This window comes from Anopheles funestus, chromosome 2RL (genome assembly GCF_943734845.2).
Source record: "Anopheles funestus chromosome 2RL, idAnoFuneDA-416_04, whole genome shotgun sequence".
In the NCBI taxonomy this organism is placed as follows: domain Eukaryota; kingdom Metazoa; phylum Arthropoda; class Insecta; order Diptera; family Culicidae; genus Anopheles; species Anopheles funestus.
In genome coordinates this window covers 97,520,824-97,535,245 of record NC_064598.1, presented here as the reverse complement: position 1 = coordinate 97,535,245, position 14,422 = coordinate 97,520,824, and the positions used below count along the sequence as shown (strand labels likewise).

Below are 14,422 nucleotides of genomic sequence, written 5' to 3'. Positions count from 1 at the left end.
GTCGGTATCCAACGGATTGCCAATCTTTAACCTGTGGTCGATAGATGGCACCAATGGCTACATTTTCTTCTTGGACAGCCATGCTCTCAGGTGTCCGTGCCGGAAGTTATTCGAGGAACCAAGTTCCTTGCCCTGTTTGAGAAAATGTAAAATTTTCCTCATTTTTGCACCAAGTTTTGCCTATAACTCGGTCGGTATCCAACGGATTGCCAATCTTTAACCTGTGGTCGATAGATGGCACCAATGGCTAAATTTTCTTTTTGGACAGCCATGCTCTCAGGTGTCCGTGCCGGAAGTTATTCGAGGAACTAAGTTCCTTACCCTGTTTGAGAAAATGTAAAATTTTAGCAAACTTAAAAATGTGATATATTTTCATGCAAATTTGTTGCAATGTGTTTCTTTTCACTCAAATAATGCTTTAAACTAAAAACATAATAAAAAATCAGAAAAAATTTTTTTTAAAATTTTCAACTTGAAAATTTCATAAGGCTTACCCCTTACGTTTTTTTTGAGAAATTTTGCAAAAAAAATGAAATTGATTTATTTTAATGCCAATTGGTTGCAATATGTTACTTTTCACTCAAGTAATGCTTTAAATAAAAAAAAGAGTGAAAAATAATAAAAAAATCAAAAAAATTCATAAAAATGAAAATTTACTAAGGCACATTTTTGCACCAAGTTTTGCCTATAACTCGGTCGGTATCCAACGGATTGCCAATCTTTAACCTGTGGTCGATAGATGGCACCAATGGCTACATTTTCTTCTTGGACAGCCATGCTCTCAGGTGTCCGTGCCGGAAGTTATTCGAGGAACCAAGTTCCTTGCCCTGTTTGAGAAAATGTAAAATTTTCCTCATTTTTGCACCAAGTTTTGCCTATAACTCGGTCGGTATCCAACGGATCGCCAATCTTTAACCTGTGGTCGATAGATGGCACCAATGGCTACATTTTCTTCTTGGACAGCCATGCTCTCAGGTGTCCGTGCCGGAAGTTATTCGAGGAACCAAGTTCCTTACCCCGTTTGAGAAAATGTAAAATTTTAGCAAACTTTATAAATGTGATATATTTTCATGCAAATTTGTTTCAAAAAGTTTCTTTTCACTCAAATAATGCTTTAAACTAAAAATATAATAAAAAATCCGAAAAATTTTTTTTTTAAATTTTTAACTCGAAAATTTCGTAAGGCTTACCCCTTACGTTTTTTTGGGAAATTTTGCAAAAAAAAATGAAATTGATTTATTTTAATGCCAATTGGTTGCAATATGTTTCTTTTCACTCAAGTAATGCTTTAAATAAAAAAAAGAGTGAAAAATAATAAAAAATCAAAAAATTCAAAAAAATTAAAATTTACTAAGGCTCATTTTTGGACCAAGTTTTGCCTATAACTCGGTCGGTATCCAACGGATTGCCAATGTTTAACCTGTGGTCGATAGATGGCACCAATGGCTACATTTTCTTCTTGGACAGCCATGCTCTCAAGTGTCCGTGCCGGAAGTTATTCGAGGAACAAAGTTCCTTGCCCTGTTTGAGAAAATGTAAAATTTTCCTCATTTTTGCACCAAGTTTTGCCTATAACTCGGTCGGTATCCAACGGATCGCCAATCTTTAACCTGTGGTCGATAGATGGCACCAATGGCTACATTTTCTTCTTGGACAGCCATGCTCTCAGGTGTCCGTGCCGGAAGTTATTCGAGGAACAAAGTTCCTTACCCTGTTTGAGAAAATGTAAAATTTTCCTCATTTTTGCACAAAGTTTTGCCTATAACTCGGTCGGTATCCAACGGATTGCCAATCTTTAACCTGTGGTTGATAGATGGCATCAATGGCTACATTTTCTTCTTGGACAGCCATGCTCTCAGGTGTCCGTGCCGGAAGTTATTCGAGGAACCAAGTTCCTTACCCTGTTTGAGAAAATGTAAAATTTTCCTCATTTTTGCACCAAGTTTTGCCTATAACTCGGTCGGTATCCAACGGATTGCTAATGTTTAACCTGTGGTCGATAGATGGCATCAATGGCTACATTTTCTTCTTGGACAGCCATGCTCTCAGGTGTCCGTGCCGGAAGTTATTCGAGGAACCAAGTTCCTTATCCTGTTTGAGAAAATGTAAAATTTTCCTCACTTTTGAGCAATCTAGCAAAATTTATAAATGTGATATATTTTCATGCAAATTTGTTGCAATGTGTTTCTTTTCACTCAAATAATGCTTTAAACTAACAATTTAATAAAAAATCAGAAAAAAAATTTTAAAAAATTTTCAACTCGAAAATTTCATAAGGCTTACCCCTTACGTTTTTTATGGGAAATTTTGCAAAAAAATTGAAATTGATTTATTTTAATGCCAATTGGTTGCAATGTGTTTCTTTTCACTCAAGTAATGCTTTAAATTAAAAAAAGAGTGAAAAATAATTAAAAAATAAAAAATTCTAAAAATTTTGCCTATCTCCTAAGGCTATAAGCCTGATCATTTTTGAGCAATTTAGCAAAATTTATAAATTGATGTTTTTTTATGCGAATTTATTGAAATAATTTTTTTTTCACTCAAATACATAATGATTCTCGACCACAAAAAGTGCTCCAATTTTCCACACACCCTCAGCAATGATCAAACAAACTTTGCAACAAACCTAAAGTAAGCATCAAAGTTCATACTCTTCCCGTGGCATTAAAGGGCAATCCTTAGAAGGCGGGATCCGTCAAAGATTCACGATCTGTCTGCGTCCGCCACCAACACCACCGCGAGCACGAGATTGATCTCCAGCTGTAACGGTGTGCGAGAATACGATTAATATAAATTATAACGAAAACACAATAATTTAATACGCGCCACCACACACGCAGTAAATGGGCTTCGGGAAAAAAAGGTGGTACACGCCGGTGGAACCAGTTACTGCTGCAGCCGAAGAAGTCGTGCTCGACGGTTCTGTTGTTTTAAGTAAAGCTCTCGCACGGATGATGGCAAAAAATACCCCTACTCAGAAGGGGAAGGATGAAGGTGGGCATTGCTAAGGAAGCTGACCGAAGAAGAAATTAAAACTAAATTGGTTTTCTCTACCGGCACCATTTTCACCTCACGCTGCAAAACACCCTTGCCGTTGGATACGGTTCCATTTCCATAGATCAACCGTCCTGACCTCTCCACCACCTGTTTCACCAGTGCAAACACACACACGGGGTCCATATAGGTCAATCGGTGGAGAACGCTAAGACAGATCCTCTTTGTGCCGCTGGGGTGATTCGAATGTTCGAATCTCGTGCGTCTTCGCGGTGTTGGATGTCGTGATTTATCTGTCTGGCCTCCGTTCGCCCCAGCGATTGTGACGGGCAGCGCTCCCGGCAAACGCCCTTTCCCTTCCCGGTTTCCTTTTTCATGCTCACCACAACCGTTCCCTGACGTTCCCCAAACCACAATTCAATCTCATTCGCGATGGTTGGTAGCAGCAATCACCGGTAACGATGGATCCGTTGGCATAAAGAGACGCTGTTTGTGGTGAGGTTGTTGATGATCATGCTGACGATGACGCTGCCGTTTCTTGTGTCCAGTCTCTTCATTTTCCCAAAAACTGAATCAAACTCACAGGCACTTACAATCTCCAGAAGAGAGAGAGATAGAGAGGAGTTCACCCGGAGGTGTTCTGTTTGGATTCGTGGTGCATGAAAGGTACCCAATAATTCATTGAAATTGTGGAAAAAATCACTGTGCAATACTTTTTCACTTCCTTGTCTCGTTGATGGGACCTTAGGAGGACATTTTAAATATGAAGAACAAAAATAGCATCAAGGCGACAATCAGCTACGATGGGATGTACATCTCCACAAACAAGCCCCAAACATCGTGAGATGATTCATTTATTTTTTCTCTCGCATCATAAAGATAGCTCACCGCAACATTATGCATCGAACAACCACAAACGAACCCACCATCAAAAGAGTAACCAAACGTTCGATGACTAGCGTGAATATGTGATCCACACGTTTGCTTCAATCTTTATGCACCACCACGAAACCACCACGAAAAGTGCCCCCAAGGATGATGCGAAGAAGTGCGGGAATAAAAATTAACTTCGACCCACTCTTCCCATCCACCTGCCCCTCACGCCTCTCCGGTGATACCGGTGGACCGGTATCGGTGGTTCAGTGCAAAGCGAAGTAGCTAAAACGATTAACGGAGAAATATTTATAAAGGACGGCGGGATCGACGATACAGGCTATGGGTTGATAAAGTTCGGTAGCGGCCTTTAGCGTTCTGTTTTCGCATTCTTTTTGATAAATGGGTTTGAAGTTTTGTCTCAGGATGGAAGAGTCAGTTACGGGTTTTAAATCACGACGCATTAAACACTTGAGCTGGAGTGTGGAGAATATATAAAAATATATTTATTTTATCTCAAATAAACATTAACAACTTACTTGCGTTTAACTAACTTTAAATTTTTTCTCTTTCTTCACCAGGTGATAAGCCACATGTTTGCGATGTTTGTAAGAAATCATTTGCGCTTGCATGTAACTTAAAAGCGCACATGAAAACCCACGAAGGTACTTTAGCCTATTCCGGTACCATTTTCCAACCTTCACACAACTCCATCTCCATCTCTAAGTATGTTTCGTTTTCTCTTCAATCTCCTCAGAAAATGCTTCTCCCGAATCCGAGATCGACGTGGATAGTGATCTGCGCAGTGATGGTGAGGAGATTGGTCCCCTGTTTAGCTATGAAAAGCCCGACGAACGGCTTCCCCGGTATCACTGGAGACATTCGAAAGCGGAACCAATTACGAGAAGTCGCTAAACCATCCGCGGGCAAAGAACCAACAGCGGAGCGTTCATCAACACAAGAAAAGGCTGTACAAAATTAGTTAGATTAGTGTTTGGTTTGATCACTTGTCGTTTGCAAGACCAAGAACATTAAAAACATTGACTGACTCGCACGAAATATGTTTTGATATTTCGCAGCAAATCCACAACGAGCGAAGAATCATCGTTTGTTTGGTTCACTATTAATTTCATGCGCTGCCAGAAGTAGAATGTGTGGAAGTGATGTAAATAATATTTATTTGAAAAAATAAGAAGAGCTTCATTGTAACCATTAATGTAACACTACACAAAACTATTGTAAAACTGTAATAACAAATTGCCGTTATATGTATATCCTAAGATAAAGATAAAGGAAAAACAAACACACAAACCCACCGTGTGGACCACATTAATGCCAACCCACGTAGTGTACCGTGTTTAGCAAGTGTGAAAATAACTTATTACAGCTTGATAGTCCATTAAAGTAAGCTCCACTAATTACATAAATCAAACTCAACCGATCCGAAATGCATCAGACAAATCCGGACTGGATGGATGGGTGGGGAGTAGAAGAGACGCTTTGCAATACGCAAGACTAAAAAACCTCAGGTGACAAATTGGCCGGTATCTATAAATCTCTTGTCAGTGTGCGTGCATGTGTGTGCCTAGTGCCCACGGGTCTTTGGTGCATGCGTGGGGATAAGTATGCATTTCAAGCGCATATTAATGCACTCTCTCAACGATCGATCGTCAGCCCTTTTGCAAGTAGTTCCAGTAGTCCTTCTCTATTTCTTCCCACTCGCGACGCGCGAGAGTAACTGAACCGGAGTTTTCACACAAATCTATCAACCGATCAAACTTGCATTCAATCGAAAGCTGTCGATCTGCCGCTTGTTTCTTTGCGACGTATCGATAGACAACATGCTTACACGCGGCCGCACTGTCCAGTGGACGCTTTTGGGTGGGATAATAAGAAGCAAATGTATGCACACACTAATCACGTACATTGATGGAAACGTGCCACATAAGCGCTGCTTTTCTTACACTGGCAACTTTCGTCTAATTCTAATGAGCTTGAAATCGATCGACATGCGATGTCAATGATATGCGTTCTTTTCGGTACCCCACGCTCGCCTTTCGACTCTGTCATTGAAAGGACCACCGTGAAGTTTACTTTCGTTCAATCTCGGTAGGATAATCACGTGGAAACGCGATCCAATGTAATAACCTTTTCGGGCTAATCAGTAAGGTAAGATACGATGACGTCCATTTTTAGTTCCGATTTGAAATTGCATTAGTTTTCATCAACACAGAATGACTGCAATAAAACAGGGAAGTATATTTAAATGCGAAAAAATGACCATATCGTAATAGCGCTTAGCAATTGTCGCGTTTGCGAACGCGATTCACAAAAAAAGAGTGAAAAATAAGAAATATATAAAAAAACTCAAAAAATTTGAAAATTTTCTAAGGCTCATTTTTGCACCAAGTTTTGCCTATAACTCGGTCGGTATCCAACGGATTGCCAATCTTTAACCTGTGGTCGATAGATGGCATCAATGGCTACATTTTCTTCTTGGACAGCCATGCTCTCAGGTGTCCGTGCCAGAAATTATTCGAGGAACAAAGTTCCTTACCCTGTTTGAGAAAATGTAAAATTTTCCTCATTTTTGCACCAAGTTTTGCCTATAACTCGGTCGGTATCCAACGGATTGCCAATCTTTAACCTGTGGTCGATAGATGGCATCAATGGCTACATTTTCTTCTTGGACAGCCATGCTCTCAGGTGTCTGTGCCAGAAGTTATTCGAGGAACAAAGTTCCTTACCCTGTTTGAGAAAATGTAAAAATTTCCTCATTTTTGAGCAATTAAGCAAAATTTATAAATGAGATATATTTCCATGCAAACTTGTTGCAATGTGTTTCTTTTCACTAAAATAATGCTTTAAACTAAAAACATAATACAAAATCAGAAAAAAAATTTTTAAAAATTTTCAACTCGAAAATTTCATAAGGCTTACCCCTTACGTTTTTTTTCAGAAATTTTGCAAAAAAAATGAAATTGATTTATTTTAATGCCAATTGGTTGCAATGTGTTTCTTTTCACTCAAGTAATGCTTTAAATAAAAAAAAGAGTGAAAAATAATAAAAAAATCAAAAAATTCAAAAAAATGAAAATTTACTAAGGCTAATTTTTGCACCAAGTTTTGCCTATAACTCGGTCGGTATCCAACGGATTGCCAATCTTTAACCTGTGGTCGATAGATGGCATCAATGGCTACATTTTCTTCTTGGACAGCCATGCTCTCAGGTGTCCGTGCCAGAAATTATTCGAGGAACAAAGTTCCTTACCCTGTTTGAGAAAATGTAAAATTTTCCTCATTTTTGCACCAAGTTTTGCCTATAACTCGGTCGGTATCCAACGGATTGCCAATCTTTAACCTGTGGTCGATAGATGGCATCAATGGCTACATTTTCTTCTTGGACAGCCATGCTCTCACGTGTCCGTGCCAGAAGTTATTCGAGGAACAAAGTTCCTTACCCTGTTTGAGAAAATGTAAAATTTTCCTCATTTTTGCACCAAGTTTTGCCTATAACTCGGTCGGTATCCAACGGATTTCCAATCTTCAACCTGTGGTCGCTAGATGGCATCAATGGCTACATTTTCTTCTTGGACAGCCATGCTCTCAGGTGTCCGTGCCAGAAGTTATTCGAGGAACAAAGTTCCTTACCCTGTTTGAGAAAATGTAAAATTTTCCTCATTTTTGCACCAAGTTTTGCCTATAACTCGGTCGGTATCCAACGGATTTCCAATCTTTAACCTGTGGTCGATAGATGGCATCAATGGCTACATTTTCTTCTTGGACAGCCATGCTCTCAGGTGTCCGTGCCAGAAGTTATTCGAGGAACAAAGTTCCTTACCCTGTTTGAGAAAATGTAAAATTTTCCTCATTTTTGCACCAAGTTTTGCCTATAACTCGGTCGGTATCCAACGGATTTCCAATCTTTAACCTGTGGTCGATAGATGGCATCAATGGCTACATTTTTTTCTTGGACAGCCATGCTCTCAGGTGTCTATGCCAGAAGTTATTCGAGGAACAAAGTTCCTTACCCTGTTTGAGAAAATGTAAAAATTTCCTCATTTTTGAGAAATTAAGCAAAATTTATAAATTAGATATATTTCCATGCAAACTTGTTGCAATGTGTTTCTTTTCACTCAAATAATGCTTTAAACTAAAAACATAATACAAAATCAGAAAAAAAAATTTAAAAAATTTTCAACTCGAAAATTTCATAAGGCTTACCCCTTACGTTTTTTTTGAGAAATTTTGCAAAAAAAATGAAATTGATTTATTTTAATGCCAATTGGTTGCAATGTGTTTCTTTTCACTCAAGTAATGCTTTAAATAAAAAAAAGAGTGAAAAATAATAAAAAAATCAAAAAATTCAAACAAATGAAAATTTACAAAGGCTCATTTTTGCACCAAGTTTTGCCTATAACTCGGTCGGTATCCAACGGATTGCCAATCTTCAACCTGTGGTCGAGAGATGGCATCAATGGCTACATTTTCTTCTTGGACAGCCATGCTCTCAGGTGTCCGTGCCAGAAGTTATTCGAGGAACAAAGTTCCTTACCCTGTTTGAGAAAATGTAAAATTTTCCTCATTTTTGCACCAAGTTTTGCCTATAACTCGGTCGGTATCCAACGGATTTCCAATCTTTAACCTGTGGTCGATAGATGGCATCAATGGCTACATTTTCTTCTTGGACAGCCATGCTCTCAGGTGTCTATGCCAGAAGTTATTCGAGGAACAAAGTTCCTTACCCTGTTTGAGAAAATGTAAAAATTTCCTCATTTTTGAGCAATTAAGCAAAATTTATAAATTAGATATATTTCCATGCAAACTTGTTGCAATGTGTTTCTTTTCACTCAAATAATGCTTTAAACTAAAAACATAATACAAAATCAGAAAAAAAAATTTTAAAAATTTTCAACTCGAAAATTTCATAAGGCTTACCCCTTACGTTTTTTTTGAGAAATTTTGCAAAAAAAATGAAATTGATTTATTTTAATGCCAATTGGTTGCAATGTGTTTCTTTTCACTCAAGTAATGCTTTAAATAAAAAAAAGAGTGAAAAATAATAAAAAAATCAAAAAATTCAAAAAAATGAAAATTTACTAAGGCTAATTTTTGCACCAATTTTTGCCTATAACTCGGTCGGTATCCAACGGATTGCCAATCTTTAACCTGTGGTCGATAGATGGCACCAATGGCTACATTTTCTTGTTGGACAGCCATGCTCTCAGGTGTCCGTGCCAGAAATTATTCGAGGAACAAAGTTCCTTACCCTGTTTGAGAAAATGTAAAATTTTCCTCATTTTTGCACCAAGTTTTGCCTATAACTCGGTCGGTATCCAACGGATTGCCAATCTTTAACCTGTGGTCGATAGATGGCATCAATGGCTACATTTTCTTCTTGGACAGCCATGCTCTCAGGTGTCCGTGCCAGAAGTTATTCGAGGAACAAAGTTCCTTACCCTGTTTGAGAAAATGTAAAATTTTCCTCATTTTTGCACCAATTTTTGCCTATAACTCGGTCGGTATCCAACGGATTTCCAATCTTCAACCTGTGGTCGCTAGATGGCATCAATGGCTACATTTTCTTCTTGGACAGCCATGCTCTCAGGTGTCCGTGCCAGAAGTTATTCGAGGAACAAAGTTCCTTACCCTGTTTGAGAAAATGTAAAATTTTCCTCATTTTTGCACCAAGTTTTGCCTATAACTCGGTCGGTATCCAACGGATTGCCAATCTTCAACCTGTGGTCGATAGATGGCATCAATGGCTACATTTTCTTCTTGGACAGCCATGCTCTCAGGTGTCCGTGCCAGAAGTTATTCGAGGAACAAAGTTCCTTACCCTGTTTGAGAAAATGTAAAATTTTCCTCATTTTTGCACCAAGTTTTGCCTATAACTCGGTCGGTATCCAACGGATTTCCAATCTTTAACCTGTGGTCGATAGATGGCATCAATGGCTACATTTTCTTCTTGGACAGCCATGCTCTCAGGTGTCTATGCCAGAAGTTATTCGAGGAACAAAGTTCCTTACCCTGTTTGAGAAAATGTAAAAATTTCCTCATTTTTGAGCAATTAAGCAAAATTTATAAATGAGATATATTTCCATGCAAACTTGTTGCAATGTGTTTCTTTTCACTCAAATAATGCTTTAAACTAAAAACATAATACAAAATCAGAAAAAAAAATTTAAAAAATTTTCAACTCGAAAATTTCATAAGGCTTACCCCTTACGTTTTTTTTGAGAAATTTTGCAAAAAAAATTAAATTGATTTATTTTAATGCCAATTGGTTGCAATGTGTTTCTTTTCACTCAAGTAATGCTTTAAATAAAAAAAAGAGTGAAAAATAATAAAAAAATCAAAAAATTCAAAAAAATGAAAATTTACTAAGGCTCATTTTTGCACCAAGTTTTGCCTATAACTCGGTCGGTATCCAACGGATTGCCAATCTTTAACCTGTGGTCGATAGATGGCATCAATGGCTACATTTTCTTCTTGGACAGCCATGCTCTCAGGTGTCCGTGTCAGAAGTTATTCGAGGAACAAAGTTCCTTACCCTGTTTGAGAAAATGTAAAATTTTCCTCATTTTTGCACTAAGTTTTGCCTATAACTCCGTCGGTATCCAACGGATTGCCAATCTTTAACCTGTGGTCGATAGATGGCATCAATGGCTACATTTTCTTCTTGGACAGCCATGCTCTCAGGTGTCCGTGCCAGAAGTTATTCGAGGAACAAAGTTCCTTACCCTGTTTGAGAAAATGTAAAAATTTCCTCATTTTTGAGCAATTAAGCAAAATTTATAAATTAGATATATTTCCATGCAAACTTGTTGCAATGTGTTTCTTTTCACTCAAATAATGCTTTAAACTAAAAACATAATACAAAATCAGAAAAAAAATATTTTAAAAATTTTCAACTCGAAAATTTCATAAGGCTTACCCCTTACGTTTTTTTTGAGAAATTTTGCAAACAAAATTAAATTGATTTATTTTAATGCCAATTGGTTGCAATGTGTTTCTTTTCACTCAAGTAATGCTTTAAATAAAAAAAAGAGTGAAAAATAATAAAAAAATCAAAAAATTCAAAAAATTTGAAAATTTTCTAAGGCTCATTTTTGCACCAAGTTTTGCCTATAACTCGGTCGGTATCCAACGGATTGCCAATCTTCAACCTGTGGTCGATAGATGGCATCAATGGCTACATTTTCTTTTTGGACAGCCATGCTCTCAGGTGTCCGTGCCAGAAGTTATTCGAGGAACAAAGTTCCTTACCCTGTTTGAGAAAATGTAAAATTTTCCTCATTTTTGCACCAAGTTTTGCCTATAACTCGGTCGGTATCCAACGGATTTCCAATCTTTAACCTGTGGTCGATAGATGGCATCAATGGCTACATTTTCTTCTTGGACAGCCATGCTCTCAGGTGTCTGTGCCAGAAGTTATTCGAGGAACAAAGTTCTTTACCCTGTTTGAGAAAATGTAAAAATTTCCTCATTTTTGAGCAATTAAGCAAAATTTATAAATGAGATATATTTCCATGCAAACTTGTTGCAATGTGTTTCTTTTCACTAAAATAATGCTTTAAACTAAAAACATAATACAAAATCAGAAAAAAAAATTTTAAAAATTTTCAACTCGAAAATTTCATAAGGCTTACCCCTTACGTTTTTTTTGAGAAATTTTGCAAAAAAAATGAAATTGATTTATTTTAATGCCAATTGGTTGCAATGTGTTTCTTTTCACTCAAGTAATGCTTTAAATAAAAAAAAGAGTGAAAAATAATAAAAAAATCAAAAAATTCAAAAAAAATGAAAATTTACTAAGGCTCATTTTTGCACCAAGTTTTGCCTATAACTCGGTCGGTATCCAACGGATTGCCAATCTTTAACCTGTGGTCGATAGATGGCATCAATGGCTACATTTTCTTCTTGGACAGCCATGCTCTCAGGTGTCCGTGCCAGAAGTTATTCGAGGAACAAAGTTCCTTACCCTGTTTGAGAAAATGTAAAATTTTCCTCATTTTTGCACCAAGTTTTGCCTATAACTCGGTCGGTATCCAACGGATTTCCAATCTTTAACCTGTGGTCGATAGATGGCATCAATGGCTACATTTTCTTCTTGGACAGCCATGCTCTCAGGTGTCTGTGCCAGAAGTTATTCGAGGAACAAAGTTCCTTACCCTGTTTGAGAAAATGTAAAAATTTCCTCATTTTTGAGCAATTAAGCAAAATTTATAAATGAGATATATTTCCATGCAAACTTGTTGCAATGTGTTTCTTTTCACTAAAATAATGCTTTAAACTAAAAACATAATACAAAATCAGAAAAAAAAATTTTAAAAATTTTCAACTCGAAAATTTCATAAGGCTTACCCCTTACGTTTTTTTTGAGAAATTTTGCAAAAAAAATGAAATTGATTTATTTTAATGCCAATTGGTTGCAATGTGTTTCTTTTCACTCAAGTAATGCTTTAAATAAAAAAAAGAGTGAAAAATAATAAAAAAATCAAAAAATTCAAAAAAATGAAAATTTACTAAGGCTAATTTTTGCACCAAGTTTTGCCTATAACTCGGTCGGTATCCAACGGATTGCCAATCTTTAACCTGTGGTCGATAGATGGCACCAATGGCTACATTTTCTTGTTGGACAGCCATGCTCTCAGGTGTCCGTGCCAGAAATTATTCGAGGAACAAAGTTCCTTACCCTGTTTGAGAAAATGTAAAATTTTCCTCATTTTTGCACCAAGTTTTGCCTATAACTCGGTCGGTATCCAACGGATTGCCAATCTTTAACCTGTGGTCGATAGATGGCATCAATGGCTACATTTTCTTCTTGGACAGCCATGCTCTCAGGTGTCCGTGCCAGAAGTTATTCGAGGAACAAAGTTCCTTACCCTGTTTGAGAAAATGTAAAATTTTCCTCATTTTTGCACCAAGTTTTGCCTATAACTCGGTCGGTATCCAACGGATTGCCAATCTTCAACCTGTGGTCGATAGATGGCATCAATGGCTACATTTTCTTCTTGGACAGCCATGCTCTCAGGTGTCCGTGCCAGAAGTTATTCGAGGAACAAAGTTCCTTACCCTGTTTGAGAAAATGTAAAATTTTCCTCATTTTTGCACCAAGTTTTGCCTATAACTCGGTCGGTATCCAACGGATTTCCAATCTTTAACCTGTGGTCGATAGATGGCATCAATGGCTACATTTTCTTCTTGGACAGCCATGCTCTCAGGTGTCTGTGCCAGAAGTTATTCGAGGAACAAAGTTCCTTACCCTGTTTGAGAAAATGTAAAAATTTCCTCATTTTTGAGCAATTAAGCAAAATTTATAAATTAGATATATTTCCATGCAAACTTGTTGCAATGTGTTTCTTTTCACTCAAATAATGCTTTAAACTAAAAACATAATACAAAATCAGAAAAAAAAATTTAAAAAATTTTCAACTCGAAAATTTCATAAGGCTTACCCCTTACGTTTTTTTTGAGAAATTTTGCAAAAAAAATTAAATTGATTTATTTTAATGCCAATTGGTTGCAATGTGTTTCTTTTCACTAAAGTAATGCTTTAAATAAAAAAAAGAGTGAAAAATAATAAAAAAATCAAAAAATTCAAAAAAATGAAAATTTACTAAGGCTCATTTTTGCACCAAGTTTTGCCTATAACTCGGTCGGTATCCAACGGATTGCCAATCTTTAACCTGTGGTCGATAGATGGCATCAATGGCTACATTTTCTTCTTGGACAGCCATGCTCTCAGGTGTCCGTGCCAGAAGTTATTCGAGGAACAAAGTTCCTTACCCTGTTTGAGAAAATGTAAAATTTTCCTCATTTTTGCACTAAGTTTTGCCTATAACTCGGTCGGTATCCAACGGATTGCCAATCTTTAACCTGTGGTCGATAGATGGCATCAATGGCTACATTTTCTTCTTGGACAGCCATGCTCTCAGGTGTCCGTGCCAGAAGTTATTCGAGGAACAAAGTTCCTTACCCTGTTTGAGAAAATGTAAAAATTTCCTCATTTTTGAGCAATTAAGCAAAATTTATAAATTAGATATATTTCCATGCAAACTTGTTGCAATGTGTTTCTTTTCACTCAAATAATGCTTTAAACTAAAAACATAATACAAAATCAGAAAAAAAAATTTTAAAAATTTTCAACTCGAAAATTTCATAAGGCTTACCCCTTACGTTTTTTTTGAGAAATTTTGCAAAAAAAATGAAATTGATTTATTTTAATGCCAATTGGTTGCAATGTGTTTCTTTTCACTCAAGTAATGCTTTAAATAAAAAAAAGAGTGAAAAATAATAAAAAAATCAAAAAATTCAAACAAATGAAAATTTACAAAGGCTCATTTTTGCACCAAGTTTTGCCTATAACTCGGTCGGTATTCCACGGATTGCCAATCTTTAACCTGTGGTCGATAGATGGCACCAATGGCTACATTTTCTTGTTGGACAGCCATGCTCTCAGGTGTCCGTGCCAGAAGTTATTCGAGGAACAAAGTTCCTTACCCTGTTTGAGAAAATGTAAAATTTTCCTCATTTTTGCACCAATTTTTGC

The 14,422-nt window shown here is 36.9% G+C and overlaps 1 protein-coding gene and 1 long non-coding RNA gene across 4 annotated transcripts in view; one reads left to right on the top strand and one right to left on the bottom strand.

The window, feature by feature from the left end:
• The window catches only part of LOC125763475 (zinc finger protein 391-like), a 223,971-nt gene extending 218,771 nt beyond the window's left edge, over nt 1–5,200 (top strand). For all 3 annotated transcript variants that reach the window (XM_049426712.1, XM_049426710.1, XM_049426711.1), the window contains 2 exons: nt 4,449–4,532; nt 4,625–5,200. In XM_049426712.1, the coding sequence (XP_049282669.1) occupies nt 4,449–4,532; nt 4,625–4,782 (242 nt within the window). In that variant the 3' untranslated portion in view covers nt 4,783–5,200. The remainder of the gene's footprint in view (nt 1–4,448; nt 4,533–4,624) is intronic.
• A 48-nt stretch (nt 5,201–5,248) lies between these two features.
• On the bottom strand, nt 5,249–14,257 carry LOC125763641 (uncharacterized). The gene is made up of 3 exons (XR_007418377.1): nt 12,466–14,257; nt 9,037–10,320; nt 5,249–7,038 (listed from the first exon to the last, which is right to left on the bottom strand). It is a non-coding gene; the product is annotated as an uncharacterized LOC125763641 (long non-coding RNA).
• Between the last annotated feature and the right edge of the window lie 165 nt (nt 14,258–14,422).